The sequence below is a fragment of the Strigops habroptila genome, chromosome 4, assembly GCF_004027225.2.
Source record: "Strigops habroptila isolate Jane chromosome 4, bStrHab1.2.pri, whole genome shotgun sequence".
Lineage (NCBI taxonomy): Eukaryota > Metazoa > Chordata > Aves > Psittaciformes > Psittacidae > Strigops > Strigops habroptila.
In genome coordinates, this window is record NC_046358.1 from 51,400,884 (window position 1) to 51,421,293 (window position 20,410).

Sequence of the window (20,410 nt, forward strand, 5' to 3'; positions counted from 1 at the left end):
AAAGGGATCCAGGCCTGGAGAACCTGCAGAAAGTGGGGGAACAAGACTGGCTGTTGGTTTTATCTTGTTTCAATTAGTACTTTTGGAATAGAATGTCATCGTTGTTTCCTCCCCCCATCCCCCCCCTCTTCAGTCTAGGTGAAACTAAGGTGGCTCAGGTCTATTTGATTGCCTTTTTTTTGGGGGGGTGGGTGGGGAAGATTGTAGGTTTTGGGGTTTGGTTTGGTTTTTTTTTTGTTTGGGGTGTTTTTTCTGGCGGTTTTTTTTTTTTTGTTTGTTTTTTTCCAGTGGTTCAGTTCTTCTAGAACCTCTGTTACTAAGAGAAGCAAGTAGTGAAATAAAGGAGCAATTAAAATAGTATTATACAATAGCATGAGATTAAAAAGCAAACACTGTTTTAAAGCTAGCTTACAAGAGCTATGGTAACTGTCCCAGTTAATTTGTCAATAAGCAAAGAGAAGAACTTGGCATCAGAAATGAATTCTGATCCAACAGCCAACTGAAGTTGCTCTAGACAAGAATGAAGAACATTTATAGTATAGAAAAAGACAAGTATTACACTGTTGTGTCTACTGTTCTTACCTTTTACTAAAGCTTTTAAAATGACTGTGTCTAGTTCTTCTGAACCATCTTGCTCAAAGTTATGCAAAGTTAGAAGATGTTGGTGGGAGATAATGTTCTGAATCTATTGGGAGATGAAAAAAATCATCTTATGTATTGTCCTACTGCTGTATATTAATGCCTAAGAGCCCAGTGGAGATCATTCATGCAGTATTTCATAAAAACTTACATTCTAATTGTAATGCTGAGGTTTGGCAAGAAGGCAAACATTATTAGTTTCCCATTTATAAATAAGTTTCAAGGCAAGGAAGGAGTTATTGCCTTTTCCAAATCACCTAGCAGGATAGAAGGGACCAAACTTGGATATGCTGAGAACCAGAGCAGTGCTTTAATTAAAAGATCCTTCCTTAACTCACATACTTATTTGACTCATAGTCATTCTGTGGCCAGCCTACCACTACTTTTGTTTTACCTTTCCCTGCTTTGACATTTAAGTTTTGCTCTCAGAGTTGTTTATTTAAAAGCATAGTCTCTAAATCTTCTTTGAGTAAAAGTCATCAAATATTGATATATACAGTACTCTTTTCTTCTGCTTCTCTATTTATTGAGTTTTCTTTCTCGCAGCTGCACTGAGGCTTTGTGAGCATCTGGCAATATTGCTTCTAGATGCCCTTCCATCCTCTTGTGTTAGTGATCTGGGAAAGTACTCCCTAATGGAATTAATATGTGGAACTTCTAGAGTTCAGGTTTATGGCAGGCATTGCAAAGAACAAGTAGTGGATCAGGTCAAGTGGACTTGGTTTATCTCAGAGGCACACAGAGCTCTTTAATCTTCACATAAAGACAATCTCAAAGTGGTGGTGCTGTTGGGCTTGTTTGTTTCCTAAACATTTATGCATAGTGGTTCAAGTCCAGCAAGTGTGCCCCAAGACAAAGAGTTAGGAAAAATCTGTGAATCTGTGTTGTCTTATTTATTTATTTATTTATTTTTTAAGAACATGCATAACTGACAGTAGATGGGATAATTTCTAAACACCCTTCATTCATTTTAATCTATCAGTGCTTATCCACAATGCGGTTGCCACTTAACAGCTGTAAATCATGAATTAGGTCTCTTCTGTTACAGCTGCACAAGCTCCACAGCTGTGGAGTATAAATAATGCTTCATGTCCTCCAGGACTGTGGGGTTCCTTGGTGCTGGCTATGACTTGAGGAAACAACTAAGGAAGGACAGAGCCCTAAGTGTTCAGCTGAATCACTAGGACAAAGTAGTTTGCATGATCAACTGAGCACTGGATTTTAATGTTAGAGAGGTATTCTATTACACTAGTGTCGGAGCACTGGAGTCCTCCGAACTTCTGGGCAGCTAATTGTCAAACCTGCACTGAATGGACTAGTGAACCTAGAAATGGTTGGAGAGAACTTGTGAACATGATGCATATAATTATCAAATGTATGAGCTCACTGTTGCTGTCCATTGGAGAATGTCCTTCCACAGGAAGCTTTTTGAAGGGAATTTCTCCTTAAATTGCTTTTCAACAGCTTTCGGCATGACAAGCTGTGGGTCATTCATGAATGCAGCTAAGATGTCAGCTGTACCTCCAGACCCAGCTAAGATAAGCCAGGGAGCAGAATTTTCCAGACCGCTGCATATTCTCTGTAGTTTAAAAAGTACATTTTTAGAATTCATGTATGGAAAGAAAATGTTATTCAGAATAAGGATTTCTTGCACACTAAGAATAAATGCATACATAAACCAGGTTCACTATGGAGTCAGTCCAGACTCCTCTAAGCTATCAGGAGTTTTCTGACTCTGTAGCAGGTCATCCATGTATAGGTCCCTGGCTATACTTCTTTCATGACACATGTGCTGAGTAGCTAAACAACCTGATTTGGACAAAGAGTACATAGAACTTCCTTGTCCCTGACTTCTCCCCTTCCTCCCTCTCCCCTATAGTTTGTGTTTCAGCATAGTCAAGTGCAAGAGGAGCACTCTACAGAAATTCTCCAGCATGCTCTTCTGGCTGCTTAACCTGGCCATACATTCTGAAAATTGGGAATTTGCCTGTGTGAATAAAACAATGAGCCACAGGAAAAAACCACTGAAGCACAGCAGCTACGAGAGTTAAAGGCTGATAACTCTATTGCTTGTGCAATTAGAATGGGGCAGGCAGGTTGTTGAGAGGGAAGCAGAGGCCATGGTATCATAATTGCAACAAAGAGTACTGCTGCCAATCTATTTCTTACTTTGGAGTTATGCAAGAAGCTAATGAGACTTGAAGAATCTAATTATTGACTTTCTTGTTGTATTGGGTTTGTTTTTTCTAGTGTTTTTTTTTTTTAACTACTGTTGTAGTCCTTGATGTGTATTATCCAATTTCTATTTAAGAAATTGATATTCTAAAAATGTGCAATTAGCTATCCATTCCCAGCATGTGTAAATTTTGGGCAGCTTCAGCCGGTCACCTTTGGTTTCCAAGTCACTTTCATTGTTCTCCACAACTTTGAAAAGAGGATTATAGGTTGTAATATGCAATTTTTCAACACCCAAGATACAGAAAACACTGCCATATTTAGCTTCTAGAAGAAAAGCTCAAGAGGTAACATAATCTTAGTGTAAACAGTGAGATTCCTAATACCAGTGAATGTTTCAGTCCAGCTTACAAAGATATGACGAGATACAGGACTGGAAACCGAAACTAGAAAACATTGGCAGAAATGAGTCATTCTGAAAGAGGTTACCAGCTTGTATGGCAGAGTCTAATCATTTGGAAACTTCATGGTTAAACATCTCTCTGAAGATACTGTATTCCTTTTCATCTGAGAGTAGTATTAAAAAAAGCCATGTGGACATACAAGCTGCTACAAAGGAGCAAAATAAAATACCAGTAATAGTAAAATAACCTAATACTTTTAGGAAATACTCTAGTAAGAGTATTTCCTAGTTAATAGGTTCTTTATGATGTAGAACTACTCAGGAAAAAAAATCAAAACTGATCCTTCACTGGACAAGATATGGGGTTGTTAGCACGTATCACTTATCCTGCAATGTATTTTTGCTCAGTGGAACGAGGACACTATAGTTTTAAATGGCATATCTGGCAAATGCTGTCTTGTACTTCCTCTGTGCTCTGTGACAGTCATCTCACTGTTCCTGGACAGCAGTGAATGATTAATCTTTTTTTGTAAGTCATTTTGAGTAATAGCACAGTGTTTCTCTTTCACTATATTTGGAGATGGCTTTTCTGGGTTTGTTTTGGTTTTGGATTTCATATTTCCACTGTACGAGCTGGCAATGGAAGCTTTAATGGTCAGCTGGTGCGTATTCGGAAATAAGTATTTCTCCCAAACAAATACTGGTAAATTTAATATTAACAGAACTCAGTTCTCAGTGGTGTATAGATATGAATTTTGACTTTATGGAAAGTGCCAATACATGTGTTTGTCATCCAGCAAAATTTCCTATTAATTAGTTAGCACAAGTGAATTTATTTTTCTAAAGTTACAAACAGCTTCTTACCTCAAGTGTGTCTGGTCCTCCATTTACCAGTAAGCAAAGCACAGGAATTTCAATGCTACCCGTTCCTGTGAAACAGATGGTTTGATTCTTAAAAGGTTAACTAACAGCTTTCACAAAACTCTTGTGGTTTTGCTGACCTTTTGAAAGTATTTCTCCTGTTACGTGCTGTTTTGGTACCTAGCAGAACATGAGCCTGCAGAAGGCAGGCAATTGCAGAAGCAAGTAGCAAAGGAAGAGAATAAATAACACTGTGACTTAGCAGATAAAGTCCTAGTCTAAGATTCAGGATGAAGGCATCTTTGCCTTGGATGTCTTGCATGATTCCTGGCAAGCAGTCCAATTTGTTTTCACCTCAGTATACTTCAGCCACAAAATAGGGATACTGGCACTTCTGTATGTCATAGCACAATTGACAACTTTGTTTATTTACTGCAAGGTGATCAGATAGTGGAATAATGGAGCTGCATTAGGGTGCAGGACAAGATTGTTAAGTCTTCAGAAAGGCAGCTACCATTATTTATATTAAGATACATTTAGAAGTGAAAAGCTGCCAGTTCATCCCAGATGTAGTGCATGTGCCTTGCATGTGCAGCAGGGTGTAGTGAAATCCGGGAGAAAAGCCTGATAAAAGGAGGATTTAAGAAATTGAAGAGGCTGACTCTGTAGACCAGCTAGGATGAGATGGGTCAGATAAGAGTTGATAGGAAACACATACTCTTTATTACTCTGCTTAAACAGCTTATAATTTCATTCAGCACAGTCTAATGTGGTGATTATTAATAACAATCATATACATTTAAAAGAAATGCTAATGAAATATTTAACATGTCATGGCAGCAGGAGAAGAAATGACGTAGGCATCCCTGTCTATCCTTAGCTATCCTCCCACAGGGACCCACTTATTTCAAGATGGTTTATACTATAAATGCTGAAGTCTGTAATCCAAAGGTGACTATAGGTTGGCCTAAAAGAGCTCAGTCAAAATGGCAGCATTATGAGATGAATGCTGCTTTCAGTTGGAAGATAAAAGGCATTTGGTTCAAACAATTTTTTGATGTTTCCCTTTGTAGGTCTCCTAGAGCAGTGTACAGATTGCCGTTTACTGCTTGTATCTGTTGTGGCATGACTACAGAGAGAAGGTAGAACTGAGCTATAGTCAGGACATGATAGGCAAGTAACTTTGTTGTTTTAGTGAATGGCATAGCACTGCGATTTCTCCATAAGGTGATGCTCTAGTTTGAAGAATGACCTCTAGGACTATAGGTTTCTCCAGATAATGTTTATGGCTTCAGATATTCTTCATTTACCATAAAGTCAGATAAAATTTAGCTGGAGGAGAGGAGGGGGGTGTAGATTCTGACTTTATGGTGGGAAGGTGGGAAGTCCTTAATTGCAAAGAATATTCAGCATATCAAAAACTTCCTCTGAATGACTTCTTGGTATTCTTTAAAATAGGGAAATTCTGCATGACCTTATTAAAGTGTTTTACTTCAGCAAAGTCACATAGCCTTGCTGAGCTTGAATATAAATGAGCTTAAATGAATGACTTTTGTGTATAGAAGATATGACTGAACATATTTTGTTCCAGTGGAATATTTGTCAAATGAATCAGCATTTTTTGACAGAAAATTGTTCCACTGAGACTTGTTCAGTCAGATTTGGTTTGCAAGCACAATGGGGCTACTTTCTAATTCTCAGGATTTTTTGGTTCAGAGAGCAGCTTTCCCAACTTCAGAAGTCACCTTAGTTCTGCCTCTTACATAATGACCAACGTGTTTACTTGATCGTGTCTATGTAGATGATTGTCCAATTTCAGAATTGGTTTTGCCTTTCTTAAGGCTGAGGCCCATAAGCATCACTGTAATATCAGTATTATTCAAGTTAGTGTGACTATATAGAGTCTACTTACCACCATACCCAGTACGCTGTTCTGAAATATGCTTTTCCAAGGTGAGACGTAGCTTAGTCGTTCCATCCGGCTCATCTGGTGTTATGTGATCCACCAAAATGAAATGGGAATGGTTGTGGTCCAGGGAGTACAATGGGCCTTGGATATTATCATCCGATTGGTAGCATACAAGACATTCATTCTAGGGAGAGGAGGAGAGATGTTAGTGTTCTCTGCAAAATACAGTCCATATTTTTTATGTGCTCTATCTCCATTTTTGTGTTGTCTGTGCTGTGACACAGCACACCACCTTTGAGACACTTGACTAGACTATTGAAAAGGGTAGAGAAGGACAATGTGTTCCTACTGAAAGGTGACAGGACTGAAAGCTGAATTCCCTTAAGTTTGCCTTTTGGGCTCTGCAAAATACAGTGATACTAGTCATTCTCTTTGGAACACAGGCATTTATCCTGTTTTGGAAATGTTTGTTGGAGAAATGGAAGGGGGCATGAGACCCAACAATTTTGGATGGAGGTGTAATGTCTCAGAGGGCAAAAGTCTCAGCTGGTATAAACAGGGGCAAACCTACTCATTTCAGTAGCCCAGTAGGTAAGTTAGTCTGCTGTATGTTCATATCAATTTAAATGCAGCTTTATTTAATTAACAGGGTTATATGAGGTCTAAGGGTTACTCTTTGGAAATTGCATCCTAAAAAAGCGAGTGACAGGCAGACATTAGAAAATGCAATCTTACTATTTTTTTATTTTGGGTGAGGGTGTTACATCTTGAAATAATTTATTAATTTTTGCATAACATCACTGGGTAAAACAGAACCTCTGTTGTAGTCTTCTAAGGATTGTGCTACATACGCTCTAAGAATTGTGCTATACACACATTTTCAGGCTCTTCTTACTTCCTTAATAAATTTTTCTGTCCCACTGTTGCATGTTCATTTTGATGTATCATTCCTAACTGCAAGCCAGGCTGTAAATGCCTTGTTGTTATTCTTTTTCATCTTCATAATCACCATCCTGTTGCAAGTAAGCCAAATTAAAGCAATTTTTTAAAATCTGCGTTTCCTTCTATTATGCTTCTTTTCAGATTCCTGCAGCCTTTGGGTTATCCAGGTTCTTCTCCACAGACAAGGCTGATGTTGGAGAGGCAATAAACATATCACCAGGAGCTCATAGCAGCACTACTAATACATAAAAACATAAAGTAACCCAGAGGGACAAGCTCCTTCATGCTGTGGGTAGAAGAGTTGAGCACACTGCATAGCATGCCCCTAAGTGGCTTTCTGAAATGAAGCTGCATATAGTCATACTGGAGAAGGGAAGCCTCTTTCAAAGCTATGTGAAAAAGGCTATAATCACGCATGTTCTTATGGCTTCTTTGCCTGTCAGCAGCTCTGGGAAGAGTAGGGCCATCAGTAGCTGTTCCAGGAAAAAAAGCAGTGAATTTGCATGTCCTTTACGAACAGCAAGTACCACAAATTTCTTTTACCTTCTCTCTCTCTCTTGTTTGTTGGGGAAGGCTTCTTGAAACAATTAATTTGTCTTAAAGTTTTGTTTGACAGAGGGTGCGCATAGATGCTGCTGCCATGTAACATTAAGCCTACTCGACAAAGATCTGGCCTTTGATTAGGACCTGGAGGTACAACAGCTGTTTGAAAAAGGCCCTCAGGGATTTTCCTGTGTATTCTCTGAAAATGTGGAAGTGATCTTTCAAAGATGCTTAAAGTATACCATTAACACAGAAGAGATGTGAGGGATACGCTGATTTCAGGGCTTATTTTTCTCCTTGGTAGTGTGGATTGTTAGCTCTATTTTATAAAACAAGCTGCTTGTGTTTGTGCCAAGTATAAAGAGAACTGGGTTTAAATCAACATCCTTGTCTATAGTTCCTTTGTCTTAAAGTTACTGACTAAAATCAGAATTTCTTTGGGTGGAAGCAGTGCCAGAAGTCATAGGGTCATAAACACTCTACACAAAATATTCCTTGACAAAGAATTTGGCCTTTAGCTAAAGGGGTGAAAATGCAATATACAGATTGGTGCACTTGTTTTGTAGCTGCGGGTTGGGAAAGATCCAGCTGCATTTCGACCACTTAGCCTGGGAAAGAGGTGAAATAATTTGCATTTGCCAAAGCAGCTGACCAAAATTCATGAATGTAATGAACCAAAACCTTTCCTCTGTGGTCCTTTTGGACCAGTTCAGCCTCACAACTAGGTTAAAGTCTTCCAGCTACAGAGTCCCACCTGCTAGAGCACACAAGCTGTCCTTGGCAAAAAGAATGGAGAAAGGGGAAAGCCAGTGACAATAAACTGCTGATATGATCTGGCGGTCTCCCAGCTGCTAGCTGGTACTTGCTTGCCTATCTGAGAGAAGAACTAGGTGTGAGTTCAAAGGGCTGTGTGTGTCATTTGTTTCTTAGCTTCTGCAGGGAAGTAAAACAGCACAGAGGATCTGTCATTCACTGTCATTACACACCTCCTTCGTTGTTATATTCTGCTTAGGACAGACTGTATAAGCAGTGACAAGAAGGTCATGCCATAATGTTGTTCTCTCCACCTCCAGGTCAATTCAGCATCAACTTGTCTTGACATTTTCAGCAAATGTTTTGTTGGGTGAGGTTTTTTGTGAGTTTGTTCTTGGTTTTTTTTGTCATCCTGAACTTTGATTGCTTTCACCTGAATTGTGAAGTCCCTAGAGTTCCCAATAACTAGATACAATCCTCCATAGCTAGCATTTCTGGCTAGTGTTTTATTTCATGTGTTGAGCAAGTTTTTGTGTATTAGACACCAGTTCAATGACTGCTTAAGAAAACTTGGTCTTGAAACATTCATGGCTTATATTCTATAGTAGAAAATATACTTTTTACAGTATTTATGAAGCTTGGAGTAAGTGCTTCTGCACTAAGTGGACAAGGGGAAAAAATATTGCAGGTACCTTATGAAGCATGATTTTTTCCTTGTCGTTCGTCCTTGTTCTGGTCGCTGAGCTAATATCTAATGCTGCCACCTACTGGATACTTTCAGAATTGCTGCCAAGTATACTGAGTGGAGGGGGCACAGAATGGTTAGGTTTAACTGTTCTTCCTGCTCTTTATTTCTCTTTTCCCGCCAAACACACTCTAAATCCCCACTTCTGTTTTTAAGTTAGATCAGTGTTGTTCTGCCTATTACTTCGACGTTTTGTAAAGGTGCAGCTTGCTTCTGAACAATCCTGTCTCACAAGTAGAATAAGCAAAAAATACCTTTGTGTTGTCCAGAATTTCTCTGTGCTGAATTTTTCCAAGTGAAGTTATTCCTATGGCAATCACTCTGGCTTTGGATGAAGTACTGGCCAGTGCATGATCTCGGACTGCTTGCACTAGGTGTCTTGTTATTCCTACACGTAAAGCACTGGTAAAAATCCAGGCACCTGAAATTTATTTTTAAAAATGGTTAGATAATTCCTTTAAAATTGAACATGTTTGTGTGTCAAGTAACATTAATGGGAGTAATGGATTTAAGGGGTTTTTTCCAGGTAGATAAACTGTAGACAGGTCTTGATGGACTGTAACTTCTGGAATTAAATACATAAAAAGTATGTAAGACTTTAATAAGAAAAACAAGAAGAAATTATATGCCCAAGAAAACATGCTTTGCATATCATGTGATGCAATGTTACCATCTTTACTCTGATGTCAATGTGCCCACCAAGAATGCTGTGTCTGGTCTAGTGTCACTTACTGTCTAAATTTGAGCAGAAACATCACTACGCCAAGCAGGTCTGCTTGTTGCATAAGGAAGATCAAAGGGACAGGGTAGAGGAAGTTGTTGGCTTGAACTGAGGACTAAGACCCAGCAATAGAACTGGGAGCAGAAGAGCTTGGCCATAACCTGTCTAATCTGGTGTTCTCACTTTCTTGTTATTGTGTGTTGGACAGTTAATTCAACAGAATTCTACGGAATTTACAACAGTACTGTTATGGTGACAAAGAATTTGGAGAACCCTGTGTAAATAGCTAACCATGCTCTTTCAAATATGCAACATTAAGGAACTGGAGATCTTGATGCTGTCCAGTCTTAAGTGTTGAAGGCGGGTGGAGATAGAGGATATCTGTATGGTACAGAAGTACCAAAAAGGGCTTCAGTGCTAGGCTGTTTCATTGCAAAAAGTGAAACACAGTCTTACCTGAACCAGTGAAGCTGAACCAAGAGCTTGCTGTAAAATGATTACAGATATTTTTACTTCATTTTGCAGGTACTTTCATGATTTTTCCTCATTTTACAGGGGACAAAAAAAAGTAATCTTAAATGAAAACCACTTCCGTGTATGTGCCCAGACATTAATTGTCTTGGTTTTGTTTTTAAACACTTCTCACTACTCTTATTTCATGTGAACAACCAGGGAGAAAGTGAGCTGATTCATTTTATGTTACATATTACCAAGGTCTTTTTGTTCAATCTTGAGTCTAATCTTACGCTGTTTTACTAATGAAGGTTATTCAACTCTTAGATTTTGAAGAAAACAATCTTCAAAAAAACTATTGGAACATGATTTTGACTGGTAGCTTAAAAGTGAGAATGGGGAAAACAAGAATTATTATTTTTGACCTAAATTCACTCTTGTTGAAGTCAAATTGCTACGTGTTCTTAAGAATTATTTTGCTATGGCACCAAAGAGGGACAATATACTTGGTCCCATCTCATGCTGTCTTTCTCTGAAGGAAAATACTGTCCAGTAATTTTACACTTCAGGAACGGTTGCTTAAAGTAATTTGGTTTGAAATAACTTACTTTTGTTATTTCTAATACAATAACTTTCATTTTTAAAGCTGTTCAAATACAGGTTGTAGGCTGCATTCAGCAAAGTCTCAAACTCCCCAAAATAATCATGTAAGAAGGCTGATTGACATTAAAAGATCACTGGATGCTAGGTGTGAGACTCCAATAGGAATATAAATTCCTTCTTTAAAGTCTAAAGCACTAACCTGTGCTTTGAGCTGCCTTTATAAGTCCTTTTTTTAAGGTGTCCCATAGCCAAGGCTTCGCCTGGAAATTTTCTTCTTCCCCTACTAAAGAGACGACCAAATTGGGAGCAGGTAGTTTCCATTTGTTGAGCATAACTTCAAATATAATTCCAGGATGAATGGTATTTGGGACCTTAATGAACTTCAACAAACAAAACAAAAACCACTGAATAACAATGGACAGTAGGATGCAGTAGAGGTATTGTTCATGCTGAATGCAGAGGGAAGTTTCAAATCAACTTGGTTATTTAAGTAAAATTTGAGCAATTTATTTGAGCAAGACCTGACAGAGAAATAAATACTAGAATGAATTTAGCAGTTCAATAGGTTAATTTGGACAGTTCAATGGGTTAATTCTCTGTTGCAGACTGACATATTGCACTCTCCTTTAATGCTGCTATTCCTCTTGAACTGCTTTCAGTTCCATGGCAGTCTAACAAATTTCTTAGGTGTTTCTTGTTGCTGCACTAGCTGAAATATTTGCCTGATTTCATGTCTGTTTTCCAAGGACATGTTACATGAATCTATTGCTGCTTCCTGTTCTGTAAATATTTTAGTTTTGTGCTTAAGACTTTATAATGAAACAAAATCTTCAGGTAGATTTCTAATCCTACAAAATTCTTCTGCTCTAGCACCTAATATATACAAGGAACTAGTGAGGAGGTGGGTCTGTCCATGTAAATTCCGTTTTGCATATTAGCAGAACAGAGAGGGAGAACTTTAAGAAGAGTCTTGAAACAGCTCAAAAGTATGCTTAAAATATTGAAATCCATATGGATTAATTTGGCAGAAAGAGATTAAAACAAGGAAATAATGCAAAATGAAGGAAGCTGAGCACATGATTGTTTGTTTTCTGTTAAAGGTGAAAGTGATCAACTGTACTTGTAGCATGTCAGTGCAAGTCAAGTGATTGGTTTCTGTATAGTAATAGGTCTTATTTTAAATCACATTCATGTTCAGGAAGTTATGGTCCCTACTTTGAATACGATGCAGTGCCTCACATGGTGGCACATTGACCCTCACTGTATGCTTTCTTCTTTTAATGCCAAGAAGTAAAAGCCAATCAACAGCAATAGTGTAAAGGGTTAAAACTTCTCAGCTGTACCTTTCCACGTTTCTTCCCAGAAGCTGTGAACTCTATTTCTCCTGTGCAGTAAGGTGGTTCTCTTTTGAATGCTTCCTCTTTGTCACTGCTGCAGAGCTTGGTTTCCATTTCCTCCATTGAATTAGTAAGGTGGTTGCCAGTAGACCAAGATGTTCACTGAGATGACAGAAAACTAGAAAATGAGGAGCTGTTTAAACTGGAGAGGCCACAAAATTAATTAATTTACATCTAGCTGAGTTTTCAGACAAATATTTCATTCTTCTACTATTATGCTTATAAAGCTCAGCTGAAATTGGTGGTGTGTGTACCAAATGTTGGACTTTATATAAAGGAGGAGGCAGATTCCACACCAAGCTATGGCACTTAAGTTGTGAAAAGGCATGAGGGAGTAAGGCTCAACTCTCATTTAGCAGACAGAAAGCCGAGTTGCAAGATCCTTCAATCTCTAAAGTCATGCGGGGTGTCTGAGAGCCCAAAGGTGATCTTAATTCTACAAGAAAGAGAAGCCTCAGCCACAAGCTATGCAAACAAGAATAGGGCTGTGTCAGTGAGAGTCCGAGTCACGGTTTCTTAGTGTCATTATGCATCATGTTACTATGACTTACGTTATCCAACATGGACAATAAATAAGTGATGAGATTGTATTTCTCTGAAGATACTTTAGAAGCGATTTACTCCCCGTTTGCTGTAGCAATAGGCTATTTATTCGTAATCCAAAGTATTTAAGGCCAGGCTGTACTCAACAAGAACATACAGTTCAAGAAGGCAGGTGGTTTTCTTTATACGTGGTTTAGGAATGATGGCAAGTAATCTGTCCTAGAGCAAAGGTCATATAGCAAGAGTTGTGCTTCTGCGTTACATAAAACAGGGAAAAGGTCTGCTTTCTTCTCCTATGTTCCAGTTTGACTGAACTGATATAATTTAGAAAATAGAGGTTTCAACTTGTATGCCTTTATTTTGTTTCTTTTCAAAACAAAAGCAATGAAATAGCTCTCCCCTCTGCCTTCATCGGCATATTCAAGTACTTATTCAGTTCTTTAAGAAATCCTTGTGATAGTAAGCCAGCAATGGTTATCAACGCTGTGTTAATCTTTATTTCCTAATCCAAGTGATTTAACGTGGATTTAAAAGTGGGTCAAACTAGCAAGTCTTTTGTGGGCCTATCAGGATGCTCCAGTAGAGGGAGCAAACCCTCCAGTTGTTCCCTTGGGCTGGGAAGTCTCTGGAAGTCCCTTGGGAGCCTGTATCCTGCTGCTTCACCACTGCTGCCCCTATGATCTTTCTTTTTTTTTTTTTTTTTTTTTTTTTTAATGTCTTCTGTGAAAAAAGTTGTTTGGAGTTGCTTTTTTCTCTGATCCATCTGTGAAAAGTGGTTATGGACTCTCATTTGTTTCCCCTATAGCTTTTCCACACCTCTGTATCCATCCCCAAACTTCTGTCAGAGATCACTCCTTTAAAGATGTTGTTCTCATTCTTCTCCCTGCCTGCATGCTAGTCACTTCTGGAGACAACTAAGTGTTTATTCTGAACACTAGGATATGAAACTAATCCGGTTAAGCGTCTTACCTAAAAGAACTTCTTTTGGATTTTCAACAACGGTGGTCACAGCAAAGCCTACCTTTTTGTTTGAGTCCTCTTTTCCACTGAGGATACAGCTCTATCTCCTAAGAGCATAGAAGACAGTATTCTGGGGAAAAAAGAGTTAACACAGAGTTATAACAACACATTTTGATTATTCTAAAGTACACAAATCACTTCCTGGGACTTGCTGACAGAACAAAGGATTTGATTAGAAAAAAGTATTCAGTACTGAATTTCCAGGGTACGTTTAGTCACCATTCATCACTGCCCTAGATAGTACACATTTATTTATATCTACACACAAGCAATGAACTTGGAATAGGTAGCCATTTACAAAGTAATCTGATGGTTAATTTGACCTCATAGATAGGCCCCAAGTGGTTCATTTTAAGTCTAGCTCTAGATCTAAGCTTGCAAAATTTCATCATGTGGTTATCCATGACTTTTCTTTTGGGATAAAGACAGAGCTGCTGAGGTTTAGAAGGAATATTCTTGCATTTGGATTTTTTTTTTTTTTTTTTTTTTTTTTTCCTCCCAGAAATAACATGTTACTTTTAGTTTAGGATTTCTGTTGTTCACTACCGTTGAGAACCAGTGAAGGAGGCAAAAACAGATGAGATGCAGAAACAGAAGCTTTGTTCATGAGCTTTTTATAAGATTGGAAAGCGAAGAAGGCAGCTGGTAACTGGCACTGCACAGGGCACTACTTTTTACCTTTAATCAAGCAGTGAACCATGACATTAGAGACTGCGAGCTTATTTGGGGGAAATATTACTTCATCTTTCCATCCTGTTCTTATACCACTTCTGCATCCCTGCAGGCTGCTGTCTGTGATGGGATACAGAGCTAAATGGAATTTGTTATAAACTTCTACCGCTGTTCTTGTGTTCACATCCCAAGCCAGAACATCTTTCAGCATCAAGAGCAGAAAAGTGATACAGAATTGCAAAACAAATCCAAAAATTGTGCATGATTCTGAATTGTATCCATGCAAGAATATAATGTAGCCATATATGGAGCTGAGAATCTACACTAGAAGAGATTGTGAACTATTACGGAATGATATTGTCTAAGTTTCTGCATGCAGCTTTCAGGAGCTTTTCAAGACAAAAGCAATGAGCAATGCCAAGTAGCTTGCTTGCTTTGGTATGGCTTCGGTTTTAATGAGATTTGACACTGACAGGTTTTTTTGCGGTTTTTTTTTTTTTTTTTTTTTGCTTTATCTTCTACCTCTTGTTTGACTTCCAAGGAATAAACATGGTGACTTACAGTATGATTGCAGTAACATACAGGTGCAGATGTTCCACGTCAGTGCAATGTTCCACCCAATGGTGGTAACAGAGCAAGGAAATATTGCTTTGGTATTTAAAGGGGTGGGGAAGAAGATTTTAAAGGTTGCTTTATAGATACTATGCAAGCAGAAAAAAACCCCAAACAAACCCAAACAAAATCAGGAGTTGCTTATATTATGAATGTTGCAAAATCAAGAGGGGGAAAAAAAACCTGCTGGATAAGATTTGTAGATGTGGTTCTTACGCACAAAGACTGACCACGTTAAATGTTTCCTTACCTTCCTTTATAGCTGTCTCAGCTACTGCAGTGTAACTGCTTGCTCTTATGGGCAGAATTTCAGAACACTACATGGATCTGTCCAAGTACTGCACACCACCTTACTACCACTTCGCACTGCAGTGGAGCTTCGCTACATACTGATCAGTCAGCACACAGACTGCATTATGTTCCTAATATTTGAATATATATTCAGAAGAGGATATAGTCAGCTCTGTAATTTTCTCCCGGATTGTTAAAACTTGTGTTTTTAAAAAGCATTTGGGCATCTCACCTAATGTCCTCTAACAAGCAAAGTAAGCAGGTAGTAATAAACTATGTAATATAATCACAGGTTTTTTGAGTGCTTTTCTCGCAGGTTTAATTCAGTCTTGTTCTGCTTGGTTCCAGCTTTCACGTAAATCTCTGGTGGTTTCAGGGGCTACTGCTTTGAGACTTCAGGCTGCACTAGATTGCAAGGGTGTCAGGTCACAGTAATTGGGTCAACTCATTGTGGTCAAAGTCATGACATTCCACTGCAGTCAGTTTGCATCACTGTAACATCACAGATTATTGTTTAATTGCAAGAGTCTGGAAGAAGTCCATGCCTTGGGAAAGAATAAGCAGATAACCAGAAAGAGGAACATGGTCTAAGCACTTTTTGGATGAGAGAAAAGGTAAGGAGGAAAGCAAAGGAGAGACAAAGGCTATAAACACAGCTGGATGAAAAACCAATGACCAGTACTTCACAATTTTCTCCCTTTCTAGATGCTACCTTTTGTTAAACTTTTTTTAAAAAAAATCCAATTTATTTTTAATCCTAATATTTAAAGATTTTTTCCTCTCTATTATGTGTAAGAATTCCATTGTTTTGAATCTGATAAAAAGATTACTTAGACAAGCAATCAGAAATACTTAAGGTGGGGGGAGGGGGAAGCTATAAAAATCTTGCCTGCCATAATGTGTGCATTCATAGTTTAAATTTTGTGTACACACACATATATATACATATTGAACAATCTTACTTTAGTTTTGGTTCAGACTTAAGTACAGATATTTCTATCTAGGCTGCTACTACATATTTAAATTTGTAGGTTAAATTCTGTCCTGGATGTTCCCATTGACTAGAAATACAAACATCTATTGAAAGAATGTACCTCTAATGATTACCAGATTTGAAATATAACCTAGAAATTTATTTCTAACTAGCAAGGCAAGTTAAGGTAATTATGAGGAAAGGACAATTGCCAGTTCCACCTACATCTGGAAATGTGAGTCAATGTCATTTACATTAGGGATGGCCTGATTAGATCATTCCAGGTATCAGCCAGTCTCATGAATCATTAATTCTTTAACATCATAAACGGGGAGCTGTTAGAATTGTACCATTGTACAACCAGCGCTTGTGGCACTGGAGCTCGCAGGTCCTAATAGTTTAGTCCTTTATTTGGATGGTCCTAACTTCTTATTTGGACATCCTAGAATTCTGGGATGTAGAAAATTGGCAGGGAGGTATAACTTCAGGGGAACAGTTTGATGGCTGTAGGGAAACTCCAGGGGGGATTGCTGCCGAGATGCTTTCCTGAGGGATTTATCCAGGAAAAATGATATCAGAACTGCACAGAAACATTTTGACAGCTATGTACACCTCTTTCAGGATTGTTCTCCCTCCTGGCTCTTCTCCCTCACTCCTCTGCCATGCCTTCTCTCCCCAGCCTCCTTTTTCCTTACTTCTCTCGATGTTTCCTTCAGCTTTCCACAGGCTCTTTCCAGCTGTTGTCGCTGCCACTTAGCCCACCGTGAATGCGCAGCTCTTCTTTCACGTGTGGTACCAAATAACAGATGTTGCACCTCCAGAAGGGTGAGAGGAGTATGGGTCCATTTCAGCCACCTTTTAGATTTTAACCAGGGTTAGGCTGTGTTGGTGAAAGGAAGAGAGGTCAAATCTGAGCCTTTCAAACATGTGAAAATGGGCGCAGTCAAGGGATGGCTTGACCTCAATTGTTGTCTTCAAGGGTAATGGTTCGATTAAGAGAGTAGGCGTATGGTAGTCATTAGTTCTCAGGACTTGGCACTCGTAAGAAATCTCCTTCATACTAGTATGCTGATCAAGGACACACCTTGGCTTTTAATTACTATCAGATTCCTCCACCCACTCAAGGAGTACCTTTGAATATGTAGGTGAAATGATTAAATGTAGTAATACAGTAGTCCCAGTATTGCTGACGTTAAACAAGTCACAAAGTCCACCTTTAGCTTCAGTGGCAGGTGGAGCAAATCCATTGGTTTATAAACTTTAAAGGAAGCTTTCATGTGGAGCAAAAGAAGACAATGCCAATTACTGTGCCCCTCCTGGTGCAGGATGAGCTACTAATCCTAATGAAAAGTGAGCCTTAACTGTTGGTCAGAAATAGAGAGGGCTCACAATAATGATGCAGGTGAATAGTAGGGGGGAAACTGCAATGGAGACAGACAACAAACTTCACTTGAGCAGGAAAAATCAGCTACCAAGACATGTAATGGGATACCACTGGCTAAACTGCAGTCCTGTTGAAAGAAGCTAAGGGTTACAGGCAGAGCAAACGTAAGTGAGCAATGTTATGCTGTTCTTCCAAAAGAAAAATGCTGTTAGGACAGTATAAACACGATAGCCTTCATGAAGTCATTCAGCATTATTTGCACTATTCTGTTTGGTTTTGGGTGCCAGGTTTCAAGGGAATTACGGACCAGCTGGAGAAGGTTTGAGGAAGAGAAGTAACAAGGACAGAAACCTTGCACTAAAAGATAAGAAAAGCTTGAGCAAATGAGAGTTGTGTAACCAAAAGCAGAGAAGACTGCAGGAAGGGAAAAGGAGAATGTAGTAGCCTACCACTGCAAGAGAATTACGAGAAAGGTCATTTATACTTGTGGCTAGGACAGCAAGTAATGGGCTCAAGAGAAGAACAGTAACAAGGCTGCCCAGGGATACAACAGTAACCACACTCAGAGAAATACTTCCTTAGAAAGAATTAAACCCTTATAGCAGTGGTTAGGGAGCAAGTAAAACAACTAGGACAAAATCCTCAGTTATGTAGTCTGTATATTGTGACCCAAAGAACTTGACCTTAACCTACATGTTCTTGCAACCCTGAGAGCTGGATATGCATCTGCAGCTCTGATCCTCAACATAGACATACGCTTATGTAACTTCACTAATAGAAATGCTCCTACTGACTTTAGTGCAAGTACTCACCCAAGGAAAATTGCATCAGTGAGTTTACTGGGCCACCGCCAGCAACCGTGTAATGGAATTACTTGCTTTCAATAGTTGCCACGTTTTCATTCCTGTTTTGAATTAAAACATAGTAAATATGAAGAACAAAGCAGGTGCAGAGGATCAGAATAAAGAAAACCTGAGAAGTGAAGGGCAGAGTAAAGACTGCAAAACTCATGTTCAATTCCAGCATGTACTCCAAAAATGAAGTGGAGGGACTCTAACTAATGTGTACTTTTAAGCATGAAGAAACGAAACCAGTATTTCAATCAGAGTGAATGCAACAGAAAAGGGGAGGTGTAAGAAGGCATTAACTAGAATCCAGGAAGGGAAAAATATCTAAACATGTGTCGTAGTTTGAGCCCAGCCGGTAACTCAGAACCACACAGCCGCTCGCTCCCTCGCCCCTTTCTTCCTCTCCCTGCTCTGGGACAGATGATGGGGAGGAGAATCGAAAGAATGTAACTCCCACGGGTTGAGATAAGAACAGTCCAGTAACTAAGGTATGAAACAAAACCACTACTGCTACCACCAATAACAATAATGATAAGGGAAATAACAAGGGGAGAGAATACAATTGCTCACCACTCGCCAACCAATACCCAGCCCAACCTGAGCAGCGATCTGGGCCTTCCGGGTAACTCCTCCCGGTTTATATATTGGGCATGACGTGCTGTGGTATGGAATATCCCTTTGGCCAGTTTGGGTCAGGTGTCCTGTCTCTGCTTCCTCCCGGCTTCCCCTCCTCCCTGGCAAAGCATGAGACTGAGAAAGTCCTTGTTCGAAGTAAACATTACTTAGCAACAACTAAAAACATCGGTGTTATCAGCGCGGTTCCCAGGCTAAAAGTCAAAAACACAGCACTGCACCAGCTACTAAGAAGGAGGAAAATGACTGTGACAGCTGAACCCAGGACAGCCTGCAGTGGGAATATAAATATATGACGTGAGACAAAAGGAAATAGGGAAAATAAAGGCATGTGTATCTGTGTGAAAGACTGATGTATGTACCTCTATGTGCAATTATATACATTATCTTGCTTATATTTATGCTGCAGCTTTGGAAAACATTTGTCAGGAATTAGCACATTCAAATTCTCATGATGATGCCATGAAATGTTTCTGCTTCACAGCCTAATGACAAAGCACAATCATCTGCCATGATTTCTAAGGGATTGCTAAATAAAGCATGTTAGTTTACCTAGGCAAGGCGAAATACACCAGGAGAAATCACGGCCAGCTGTCCTGCACAAGACTTTGTCATGCGTGTAGCAAATAAATCTTTGAGACCTGAAGAAATAGAAAAAAGGAACAAAAGAAATGATTGTCATAACAAGTGCAACTGGAACTATAGTACACTATACATCTCTCTTTCAGATGAGGGATAAGAAAAGTCATTAACTGCCAAAGATGAGAGCTGGAGGCATACAACAAGTACACAGCAAATAACCTATGGGAAGGTTTCTCCATACTTTTACTAGGACAGAGAGAGGCAGGCTAGTTGAGATTGACAGCAACCTTAGGAATGTATTTGCTAACTGGGGAGTTTGAGTTTGCAGACACAGCGCTCGACAGGAACTTGAAGCAAAATAATGCAAAGAAATGAAGCATAGAAGTGACCTAGTAAAATAGAAGTTTGAGTTAAGTTTCCAGATATGTTTATGTGAATTGTCCCCGTTAGAAGATTTCAGAAACATCAGCATTATCAGTTTCCTTGCTAGCACAGCAATTGTTATAGAGTGTTATTTCAAGTAATTCCTCTTTACTGTATCTATGCATAGTCAAGAATCAAAACAAAATGTCAGAGGAGGAAAAAAATATTTTAAAACCCTATCAACAAGAGCAAGCTATGAAAAGATGTGTGGGAGGAGAGCCTTGTTACTGAACTAGTGTAGGCTTTCTAGGGTACGCCGCTTGAGCCTGATCCTTCCTGTAATTG

The 20,410-nt window shown here is 39.0% G+C and overlaps 1 protein-coding gene across 1 annotated transcript in view; it reads right to left on the reverse strand.

Annotated features, from left to right (window-relative positions):
* Positions 1 to 12,207, reverse strand: part of TRPM5 (transient receptor potential cation channel subfamily M member 5) — a 37,859-nt gene extending 25,652 nt beyond the window's left edge. The window contains exons 1-7 of the mRNA XM_030481323.1: positions 12,091 to 12,207; positions 10,947 to 11,127; positions 9,225 to 9,391; positions 5,991 to 6,171; positions 4,082 to 4,146; positions 2,027 to 2,218; positions 583 to 685 (exon numbers count right to left, since the gene is read on the reverse strand). Of these exons, the coding sequence (XP_030337183.1) occupies positions 583 to 685; positions 2,027 to 2,218; positions 4,082 to 4,146; positions 5,991 to 6,171; positions 9,225 to 9,391; positions 10,947 to 11,127; positions 12,091 to 12,207 (1,006 nt within the window). The remainder of the gene's footprint in view (positions 1 to 582; positions 686 to 2,026; positions 2,219 to 4,081; positions 4,147 to 5,990; positions 6,172 to 9,224; positions 9,392 to 10,946; positions 11,128 to 12,090) is intronic.
* Between the last annotated feature and the right edge of the window lie 8,203 nt (positions 12,208 to 20,410).